Source organism: Scomber scombrus, chromosome 18, assembly GCF_963691925.1.
Source record: "Scomber scombrus chromosome 18, fScoSco1.1, whole genome shotgun sequence".
NCBI classification, from domain to species: domain Eukaryota; kingdom Metazoa; phylum Chordata; class Actinopteri; order Scombriformes; family Scombridae; genus Scomber; species Scomber scombrus.
In genome coordinates this window covers 24,304,349-24,316,453 of record NC_084987.1, presented here as the reverse complement: position 1 = coordinate 24,316,453, position 12,105 = coordinate 24,304,349, and the positions used below count along the sequence as shown (strand labels likewise).

At 39.4% G+C, this 12,105-nt stretch overlaps 1 protein-coding gene across 1 annotated transcript in view; it reads left to right on the top strand.

Annotated features, from left to right (window-relative positions):
* Positions 1–12,105, top strand: part of tanc2a (tetratricopeptide repeat, ankyrin repeat and coiled-coil containing 2a) — a 33,728-nt gene that overhangs the window by 3,941 nt on the left and 17,682 nt on the right. Inside the window, exons 3-5 of the mRNA XM_062439082.1 lie at positions 7,519–7,658; positions 8,687–8,855; positions 8,944–9,264. Of these exons, the coding sequence (XP_062295066.1) occupies positions 7,519–7,658; positions 8,687–8,855; positions 8,944–9,264 (630 nt within the window). The remainder of the gene's footprint in view (positions 1–7,518; positions 7,659–8,686; positions 8,856–8,943; positions 9,265–12,105) is intronic.

Genomic DNA, 12,105 nt, shown 5'->3' with positions numbered 1-12,105 from the left:
AACCCTTTTTTCTCAACTTCACTGCTTCACTTACTGCTCTCTGCCTTTGTTGTTGCAGTTGCTGCTCTTTCTTTCTTTCGCCTTTTCCCTCCTGTCATTAAAAAGGGTTTAAAATAACTCAGAATTTAGAAAGAATTTCCCAGAAAGATGGATGACATTTAATCATCCACAGAAACACCCAGCGGATGATTATCTTCTCCTGACTTCAATTTAAACATCAGCTAAACCTCTAAACATCATTTAAGCAGGGTTTCATTCAGTCTTACTCTTTGTTTGGTGCTTTTCTTGCTACATTTTTCACATTTTCTGGACTAAAAAAGACCTTCCATCTTCACTGTGATTTGTGGTCAGACGCTTTTCTGTTCTTGGAAAAGGAGTTTCACTTTAATTGCAGCATTTCTTTGCTCAGCCGACCTCATCCAAGTCTTCTTTCAGCCTTTCTCTATCTCTCCGGCTGTGTTTTTTGTTCTGTTAGAGGGGAAAAAGTCTCAACTGTCTTTCTGAACTTTGCTAGCGCAGCTCGACATGTAACAGATTACTCTCTCCGCTCAGCTCCTCCTGCAGTCCTTCCCTCTCTCTCTCTCTCTCTCTCCTGTGTGTGTGTGTATGTGTGTTTTTTTGGGTTGGAGGAGGGGAGTTTTGATTTGCGGTGCAGTCAGACGAGGGAGGTCGACTTTCAGACCAGATATGGAGGCTCCGCTGTTGAAAGAAAAACTTTTGAATGCTTGGAAACTTTTACCTGTTGTGCTTTTGACTAAAGTGGACATCATCTAGGAGATAATTCACTCTTTCCACCTCATACTTGAGCTGTTGTTTTTGCTCTTTGCTTAGTTTTGAGGAGGCTTTACCTGTGAATGAAAAGGAGTGCATTTTGGGGGTAAGAGGACAAAAACCAGTGGACCACATCATCCAGATCTGCTGTGAGTTGCAGTCTAGTTTAAGTTGTTCTTGCCTACAGTATGTGGATTCTGGTTTCACATCTAAAAGTAACAAACACATGTGGATATTACCAGAGCATTTGTAAGTTTTACTCTCCTTTTTGTTAACTTCACTGATTCAAAGGAGTTCAAACTAGAGAACTGTAAGTGTTTTTTTTCTTGGAGAGGCTCTCCTTACTCTTATCTCTTCACTCCTACCTCCTTCATCTTTCTCTCCTTCTCTCCTTTGTGTACTCTGGAGAAGGAGGAGCTCAGGTCCAAAGAGAAGAGCACTGAATAGTGATGTCATCATGTACATCTTAATTTTTTTGGCTGTCACCAAGAAATCTTAATGGAGAGGACGAACAGCACAACAGCAACTACACTAAGTTAAGTTAAAGAGGCTTGCTCTCACCTACCTATAGTAGTAAGTTGCTTCCTGTGGCAGTAGCAGCCCTTTGATGTGTTGACTCCACCCTCTACATGGGAACACTCTAAACCAATCAGAACCTGGCTTCCAGCTAGCTATGGACTGCACAGCGGCAATTTTGAAAGCATGTGCCCGTTCAAGAGCCAAATGGTGTCGGCATGAGCGCACCTCTGTCCGTCGAACATGGAGATCGGGGAACGGCTACGGCTGCGGTTGCGGCGGACATGTCATGGCGGTGGGTGTGGTAGGCCATGCCTCGTCACTCCTGCGGGGGTTGCTGTTTTACGTCTGCTGCTGTCTGAACCATGAGGAGAATTCGGATCTGTGTCGGGATTGGGTGGATCATCCGAACGATGGAGAGGAGATAGAAGGAAGTGGAAGAAGAGAGGAGGAAGGTGAGATTGAAGTGGTGTAGAAAAGTTTCTACTTGGGTAAATATTAGTGTCAGTGTTAGGGCCTAATGGACTCCCATATTAACAAATGGGAATTAGTCATATTTTGTGTCTTTCCTGATAACTTAAACAAGTTGTCCTGGTTTTCTGTCCATTATCTCTGCTAACTGGGTATCTACTACACTTCTAATATATTGTATTGATATTATATATTAAATCACTTTTCAAAAGTGACAGATTTTTTAAAAAAAATGGTCAGAATTGGTGCAGCAGAGCCCAAAATACATCTCTAGTGTACGTCAAATACAAAAAAACACTAGATACTACATTTCCCATAATGCCACACAATGGATAATATTTTTCATTACACCTTCCTTGCCTAACTACCCGCTCTGTTCAAACTTCATAGCTCAAGTTTGTAAGGCATAGGGTACCTGTAGTAAAAAAATGTGATAAAGCATTCTCAAGTTTAGATAAACCTGTTGATGTCATCACAAAATGTTGTCCTGTTCAACTAAACAACAAGATATATTTTCACCCCTAAATCCCCTAACCACATTAACTGTGTTGTTATCAGAATAACCCATTAGTTTCTGCTAGCTGAAATTAATTTCACTTGAATTAATCTCCATTAAAGGACATAACTTGTTGAATATTTGAGGTTTTTATATCGTTCTTTAGCTTCCTAGTGGTGTTCCTTATGTTTTCAAATTTGAAAATTCAAATTTTGGTCAAAGCACATATAATTGAGTCAAACTGTTATTTTCTCAAGCCCTTTTAAAAACTTCTTCCCATGACCTGACATAGGTTTCTTCATGATGTTGCTACATGTAAACTGATATAAACCCCCTATCCTGCCTAGCCAGTAGCCACAGAGACAGAGCACTCACTGCTGCTGCTGCTCTGCTGAACATGCTAACAGACACACAGACAGAGCACTCACTGCTGCTGCTGCTCTGCTGACCATGCCAACACACACACAGACAGAGCACTCACTGCTGCTGCTGCTCTGATGACCATGCCAACAGACACACAGACAGAGCACTCACTGCTGCTGCTGCTCTGATGACCATGCCAACAGACACACAGACAGAGCACTCACTGCTGCTGCTCTGCTAAACATGCTAATAGACGCACAGAGACAGAGCACACACTGTTGCCACTGATCAAAGTTTAAAAAATAGACTCGGAGCTCTCCTTCCGTCTGTAAACAGCTCCAGATCAGAGCAGAATCGGCCGGGTGTGACTCGCAGGTGTTATTTGTCCTGAAGCTCTCTCTCAGAGCACCCAACACTCTGTAGCTGTCTGTCCCTCCCTTTTCGCTAACGGCTGAGTGTGTGTTTCCATTTGATAAACCTGGAAAGGAACACAGGTGAGGTCGTCCTTTAAACCCTCATGTTTTTGCTCAGAGTGGCATGTCAACAACAGACCAATCTATGACCAATCTATTGATCTCAGGACTGGTTACACTTTGCATAATGTTTCCTGACTGAAATTCCACTTGTTAACTCATTCACACATTCACATTTCTTGTGTTTCAGGTTTTTATTAAATGATGTATATATCATTTGATTAAAATTCAAGAAAAAGATGGATTTCAACATAGTCAGTAGGGTACCACATCCGGCCTGTGGAAATACTTTATTTCACATTAAGTGCTTTGAGACTGAAGAACTTCCACATTTATATGAGCTAACTTGTTTTTCTGACTGTTATCAAACTATATATCAGCTTTCACTTCAGTTTGATTGCAGCTACCGTAATGGCATCTCCCCTGGAGGCAACAGCATATAAATGAGATCCGCAGCACTGCAGGAAACCCAGAATTCATTTTTATTCCTGAATCTTCCACTCTCCATTAGAGGCTAAACAGCAGCCCACTCAGATAAACAACACAAGTGAGTAGAACATAGCAACTGTCAATTCTGTGATGTTGATGGTATTTGCTGTACCATCTGCTTCACATACTGCAGAATTCATTTAACCCATACAGTAGTTGCTACATACCATATTAAGTATGTCTCTCTTTTATAACCAGAATGAGTGACCTGAGGTGGATTAAGCATTGACATGAATACTGACAACCACATTAAACTGTAGTATGAAAAAAGTCATATAGGTAAATAGTACATAGGGTATACATATTCTGTATGTGTGTTCATATATCAGTTCATATTAGTTTAATATCAGGAGCCAACTATCATCAGTATCAACAAAATGTTTATGTAGAAAATATATCCTACCTTTTCATAGTGTCAGGTTTCTTAATGTTGGTTGAGGGTGACTGAGGCAAACTCCATATTTCTAGAGCCGTGGATGAAAAAAAAGACCCGTCTTTCCCAGCTGACATTGGCGCCCTTGAAAATAACAATCATTATTTTATGTATTTATCCATCAGCTCACCGCCATAACAAAAAATAAAACACTTCATCAAGGCTGAGTGATAACCCTGTGTACATGAAAATGAGATGTAGCAGGTAACAGGGGGGCATTGTCCTGGTCTAAAATACCAAATTCATATCTGACAGCTGTGAGGAAGTGCAGCCTTCCATGGAAAACCATTCATAATTGATTTGTTAATTATTTTAATGGATGAACCAGTCATCACAAAGTTTGAAGTATTTGGTAAACATTTAAATTGTCATTTTGAAGAGTAAAAGGATGAATTGGTTGAAATGTCAAATGTCCTATGAAGCCTTTTAGCATGGAGACATAGAGTTGTGAAGTGGGACTGGTTATTTCAGGTGCCTCTGAAACCTGATTTTACAAGCTACAGAGTGAATCTGTTTACTTTTAAAACTATAATTTTTGGTTATAACTTCAGTGGTGAAGCATTTTGACCTCATTACGCTCTGATTCACCCCCATTGCTTCTTCTCTGTAGCAACAGCAGCTGAGGCTCATGGGTACTGTAGTTTTTTAAGCAGTCCACCATGCCAAAGTCATGGGGAAAAAATGTAATTTCTCAGAAAGGAAGGTGAAAGAATTGAAGCTGGTGGTTATAAAATGAACATATACAGGATCATTACATTATCAGTAAGAGTCACGAGTTTCTATCTTCTGTAATATTAAAGAGATTGTTTAAAGGTATAGTATACAAGATTTGTACCGCCACACCCTTCTAGTGGGTCATAAGTGATGTTTGAGAGGGATTATTTTTGTCCCAGTTGATACATTGTTTTTTAGGAAAATCCTGCATAATGTGCCTTTAAATAAATATTTGAAATGGGAATACAGAATGGGGGAAAAACACTTCCCACTTGGAAACTCTGTTGATTCCGTGTTGCCAGGCCAGTGTAAATACAGGTTAAAACAGACTGAATCATTTCATTTGTGTGGAAATAATATAACATTCACCAAGACTTACTGTCAGCAGACTAAAACAACCAATGAAAAACAGGGAAATACTGTAAGCAAATGCTAGGACACGTGTTGTCTGTTCTCTCCATGGTTAAAACAGCTGATCATGAAGGTTTGATGAACAAACCAGTGAACGAATTCACTGAATGTGGCAATTTCAGAGGGGGTTTTTCATGTGTGAGTGTGTGTGTGAGTGAATGTTTAGGTTTTTATTCTATTTTTTGCCTTTTTAGAGTTTGTTTTGAAAGTTTTCAGTTGCAACCACACATGTTGCTTTTGTATGAAACCACACACATCTGTCACAAAGGTCATGGTTCGATCCCGTGTCTCCATGTCGTTACTTAGTGCCCCTCTTCTCTGCTCGACTATCTGAACTGAAAACAGCCAGAAAGAAAGGGTGAGCTTCAAACAAAAGACAGGTTGGACACCATGTTGTCTGACAACTTCCGAAAGCCAAAGAGTTTGTATTTCAGAATGGCCAGACTTGAAGGTAGTTGAATGAAGGAGGTAGTTGTGTGAAAAATGAACAGTGAAAATTAAATCCTGCTTTCTTTCTCACAAGACGATGGTATGAATGTTCTTTGGTTGAAACATACAAGCTTTTACTGAAGGAGGAATGTGCATAGGTTTTGTGTTTAGACTCATGTCACACTGATTCCAGTTTTAATTATTCGGTGTCGCTGACAGCTCAGCTGGTTAATAAGCAGGTTTGGAAACACATTGTTCGTGGTGCTGTCTGTAACATTTGTGCTATATTTACTCTGTTTTACTCACCAAAATGACAAAAAAAAGCAAGCGTTAACATCGCATTATGAAGGTAGAAAGATTGTATAGAAAGAAAGCACAAAAAGACAAGGAGAGCATAGAAGGAACAAGGTGAGAGAGGAAGGATGTAGGAAAGGAAAGAAGGACTGATAGAAGGAATCAGAAGCTCCTGTAGACAGAAATGGAAAAGTCTGCTCTCCCTCTATCTGATCTTTCCATTTTATTTTTCTTCTTCTAAAAATGACACACACACCCTGTCATTGACTGACCACACGCACTTGCATGTATGTGCGTGCATTCACGCACACGTGCATACACACACACACACACGCAATGCTTTTCTAGTATTTAGTCCACCAGTCAGCAATTTATAGCTGTAATTATAGACTGTCAGAGAGAGAGAGACAGAGAGTATGAGCTTTCATGCTGTGGCTTACATTCTTGTGTGTGTGTGTGTATATATATATACACGCGCGCGTGTGTGTGTGTCTGTGCTGGGCATATTTGGGTCATGATAGTGAATATATTAACGTGAAGATCAATCACTCTTTTGCACATGCTCACACACTCTCACGTGGTCATCCCGGTGGGCTCTGGTTACTGAGTTCATATTTTTTTAATGGATGTTTTAAGTTCTCTTACGATCCCTTCTGTTTTCATAACCACCCCCGATTGCACAGATTTACAGCCATTTCCATCTTGATTGGATGGATTCAATCTCATAATGTAAGGAGGCGTGGCCCCAGGGTAACAGAGCATAGATGGGCGGGGGTTTACATCTAACTGAGGATGGAGGGAGAAACAGAGGTTGTCAAGAGAGAAATCAAAGTTTTGGATGTCTTAAAATGTTTCCTTGATGATGTGTGTATCACCTTTAAAACAGCAGGGGGCAGAATTGAGCCTTCTCACCTTTTAGGGGAGTTCATTCAATGGAACATTTTCGAGTAATGGATGTATCACGATAACCAGATATAAAAGCTCTGTATTTATTCCAATGATAGTCACTAACTGGGCATGTATGTCAAGAACTGGCCAATCAGAACAGAGTGGTGCGGTGGCTTAAAGAGACAGGAGCTAAAATGACCTGTTTTAGACAGAAGCTGAACTGAGGGGCTGCATAAAGGGTCGGTATGAGTTAAATAAGGTTTGTTTAACTGTAAATTAGGATTGCATGATAGTGGAAAAAAATGGCATTGCAATATCTTCTTTTCTGCGATATATATATATATACACCAAAATGCAGGAGAGACTCAGCAGCCAGACATTTGAGATCATCTCTAAAATGAAAATAGTTGGACCACCTTAAACGTCAGTCCACCTTAAGTGAACCTTGTCAGGTTCCATTGGGCACCAGGTGTAGCTCATTTATGCTCCTCCACAACAGACTAACTTTTCTTACTAAATTTGGGGCTAACCTGCCTTCACTGTAATCAGCAGGTGGCAGGCAAGACACAAGAACTTGGCTCAGGCCTTGAAGAGTTTTAGCATTTACTCACTGACAAATAGCCTAAACTGGACTCACACTGCACTGCTACATTCAAAGCTATACTGCTAATGTGTCGAGTTGCTATAGAACATTTAGGCTGGAAAACAGAGGCCGTACCCGACGAGCATTCGAATGTCTCTCACTTCCTCTCTTCTCTCTGACTCTCCAGGTGAGGAGGAGGAGCTAGGACCGCCCCCCACAGTAGACGAGGCGGCTGACGCTCTGATGACCAGGCTGGGCTTCCTGCTGGGGGAAAAGAGCGTCAGTGGAGAGCCGGGGTCCCCTTACCACGCTCAGGATGATGGACAGGTAATCACTGCCTCACATGCAAAACATTTTTAAAACAGAAAAGGTTCAGTGTAAAGTGAATTGAACTATATTGTAATAGTGGCGTTTTTACATTAAACAGTATTATTTGTATTCAGAAACATGTGATAATTCATAATTGTAACTATGATCACACAGTTGATACAATTCTGCAATTATGATCAGTTTAAATCATCAATATTCTAACAATTGGCAGTGGTGGAAGAATTTTACTTGAGTCAAATTACAATATTACTGTGAATTCTCTTAAAATAATAAAAGCAGAATAATATATTTTATATTATTGGACTTGAATTAACAAGTAAGATGTAATGCCTATTATATATACTGTACTGATTTATATTTTTATGTAGTGTATGACAAAAAGAATATTGGATATGCTTAACTTAAAACTCTACCTGCCTAAACATATTTACTATGTTGGCTTCAATAGCAGAATTCATTATCATTTATTTAATTTAAAAACATTTTTTAAAATCTAACGTTTAATTTTTCTGTTCTGTACTTCATTTTCTTTATTTTTATAGGTTCTAAAATCATAGAAAAAAGTTAATGGAAAAGTAGAAAAATGTAGAAAAGTACTGCCAAAGAATTTTTCCTTCTGAAATAAAGTGGAGTAGAAGTATAAAGTAGAACAAAATTAATATAGTACAAGTAAAAGTACCTTTTAAATTGAGGAGAAGTACAGTACTTGAGTAAATGTACTAAGAAGTCTATAAATAGCAATACGTCTTGCTTCATATTACACTTTTTATTATATATACTGTATTTATAAAAAATAATTTTAAACATGCTTTGTATGTATGAATGTGTGTTTGTAAAGCAGAATTCAGTACAGCATAAAAGACAACAAAACCATGAGAAACAATATAATATATGATAAATTATAACAGTAAGAAGACAAATGGAAATTGTAACATACTGTAGATGCATGAATGCATGTACAAACATGTATATACAAAGTTGAGGATAAAATCAGTAAATGTTTATGTCTGTTTTCTTTCCAACAGAGGATCTCTCCTTCCTCCAGTCTGGCCAGTAGCAGCACATCTCCCTGCTCCACACTGCAGCCTCCTGCTGGCGGGGAGGAAAACAGCAACAACAAGCACGCCTCCTCCAACCACCCCTCTGTCACCTCTCCCACCTCTACCCTGGAGAGCAGAGACAGCGGCATTATAGGTCAGATAATGTACAATCTCTTTAATAAGCAACCCTTACACGGCTACATTATTAACTGTCTCTGTCTTGCTCCCGCTCTTTCTTTCAGCCACGTTGACCAGCTATTCTGCTGAGTCAGCGGCCGAGCGGGACGACGGCGCCAAGCACCCCGGCGATGGTTACCATGGCAGCAGCCCCAACCTTTGGCGGCAAGGGGGCCGGTCGGTGGTGGCCTCCACATCTTCTTCCTGTATGGAAGCGGCAGGACGCGTGAATGACAGCTTCCTATACAGGGTGGAGGACAGCATGGCCGCATCCACTTACAGCCTCAACAAGCTCCACCCAGACCGAGGACCAGGCTCCGCCCGCTCGTCTGGCTCCACCCACTCCATCCCTCTCTACCTCATGCCTCGACCCAATTCAGTTGCTGGTAAGATGGATGACATGTGTGGATATGGGTGTGTGTTTGCAGGTCTCCAGTGCGCTCCCACACACTCTTTTCCTGTGAGGAAGGAAACGTATCACTCCCTCTCATTCAACTATAGTGAACTCACCAGAGATAGTGAAGCTTTTGTGCTTTCTCTAATTTCATGACATCAGCATCATTGCAGGTTTAAAAATAAATAAATATAGATCAATAGAAACATTTTTTAAAGATTGATATTTATAATAATTATGTTAGAGGTACAATACAGGTACTTGGCTTTTAACTAACAAATAGTTTAAAACTCAAGGTTATATGTGTTTTTTTTGTTGTTGTATTAAATCTTTGTAGTCTCAATGAAAAGTATGCCCAATGTAGCCTTTTTAGCCTTGTAGCCATGTTAGCAAAACATATCTGTTAAAGCTGCTTTAATCAACATTTTTATGCTAACATGGAATCAAATAACTACATTTGTATAATATGAAAGGGGTAACTCATGACAAACCCTCAAATGATTAGTACCTGATACACTTCCCTTCAGCACTATGTAGCATTTTAGCCCATTTTAGCGAATTGTTTTGGGCTCACACTCCCCAAATGTATTGTCTTGGTTCAGTCTCGCTTGGTTTCCAGCCATAGCAGACAGTAGTTTTCAGTGAAAAAGTTAAAACTTTTTTTTTTTGCGTTATTGCTCAGCACCACACAGCAAACACAGTATCTTGAGAACATAGCGTAGCATTTAGCAGCTAAACAGCCAAACGTGTTTTTAAAGAGTTGGTGAGAAGCAAAACAGAAGCAAAAAAGAAGAGTGAATATTGGACTTATATTCATTAAATGGACAAAACACAATTTCAAATGAATTCTAATGTTGCTCTGTGTGTCTGCTGGATGTAAGTAGTAAATAGGTTTTGCTAACACGTTAGCTCAGCTATATGAGGTGCTAATACAATTATCATGTACAAAATACGAGTAAAACAAATTTGAAGCGATTTACATGGTTGAACCAGGTAAACAAATTAAATAGCCTACAATTCCCAACAATAATTTAAGATTAAAAACTATAAAAATCAATAATAATAATAAAACGGATAAAACATGTTGGAAATAAACAGAGTGTGCTAGCATAATTGAAAAACGTTTAGAAAAGTGATTTAAAAGATAGTAAAATAATACTGCAAGTTTCAGAGCTTCCAGCAAGGAGTTCCATTATATGTGTTTTTTTTGTTGCCAAAAAATATTTTAAATTAAAAATAATGCAGCTTTAATTAGCCCCTTTACCCATATATCTATCTCTAGACCTTATTATGCATGAATTTTTGCAGCAGAGCCAGTCAAAATTATGTCATTTTTAAGCGCTTGGACATAGTTTGAGAGAGACAGATGATATAATTGATACAACGTTCATTTCTGTGCTTTAAGTACAAACCTGTATTCAGTTGTAACATAAAAATTGGAAGAAGGGATAAAACAGCTGGATGGGCTTTGTCCAAATTTCCAAACCTGTAGGCTACTCACCAACAGTATCAGGACACTGCACAGAAGCTCTTAACGGATGGATAAATCCTGGATCCTGTCAAGATATAGTTCTAGTATGTTTGACTGAGCCAGTTTATAAATGGTTTGATGATTCTGGGTATCAGGTATCAGGATCACCAGTGTTAGGTTGTAAGCCCAAACAGATGTGTGATAAATACTCCAGGTGATACTGAAACTGCAAGATCAATCCAGATGTCTGTAGTCTGTTGTGTGTAGATACAAAACAACCTGGCTAAACAACAGAGCTGCTGAGGCGACAAGTTCACATCTCATCTTCCCCTTCCTCTTTGCTCTCTCTCTCTCTCTCTCTCTCTGTCCCATAAAAACTGTGAACCACAAGAGCTTTGGGAGAGGAAGGAAGTGACATGTATGACGTATCTCATAACACGCACACACAAACACACACACACACACAGGCTACAAGGCACAGCCAATGCTGGCATTCACTGTGGTGTTAGAGGACTGTAACTAGATTAATTGGATCACACTGTGGGTGAGTTTTTGTCAGTTTCTAACATTTGTCAGGTTCTTTGTCAGCTTTCAAATCAGCTTCATGACATCTGAAGTGGAAGTCAGATACTCTGCTCGTCAGTTAACATCCTTTCTAATGTTCTTCACTTCACTAACGAAAGAAAGAAAAGGAAGACAACTTTTGTTTCTCTTTAAAAATGTACTTTTAACCACTTATGTGCACGACTTGCTTCGACATAGACAACTATCTGGAAGAGACCTTTCAGTGTTTTCCAACTGATATGAGCTCATCTCATGTGTTCATACAGTGCTTCTTGAATTCACAAGTGGCACACTCATAAACCATTTAGACAAAAGTTTCAAAGAGTCCTGTTGTCACCATGAGGTTGCCGGGCAACTATCGGAGGATCCAGGAAGTTACTGTGCTCCTGGATTGTCCGCTGCATATCCACAAACTTGATGTGTTCTTTACATTTTGATTCCTGTACGGATTGTTAGCTTCGTCGCCATCTTGACTGTAAGGGAGCTGAGATAGACAATCGAGTGAGAGTCTTCTTTGTTTGGGAAAGAGCGGGAAGTAGGGAAGGGTTTTAGTTATTGTCCTGTTATTAAGTTTATAAAGTTAGGTGAACCCAGGCCCCAGTGACAACAACATTACACTATTCTATGCATGTTAAATAAAACTGAGACTATACAGGCAGCAAGACACACCTGGCAGACATCTGTACTTAATTAGGTCTGTCACAATAACTACTTTTGTTGGATGATATATTGTCTCAGAAATAATTGCGATAAACGATATTATTGTCATTTGAAGATCATTTTATACAACTGATATAA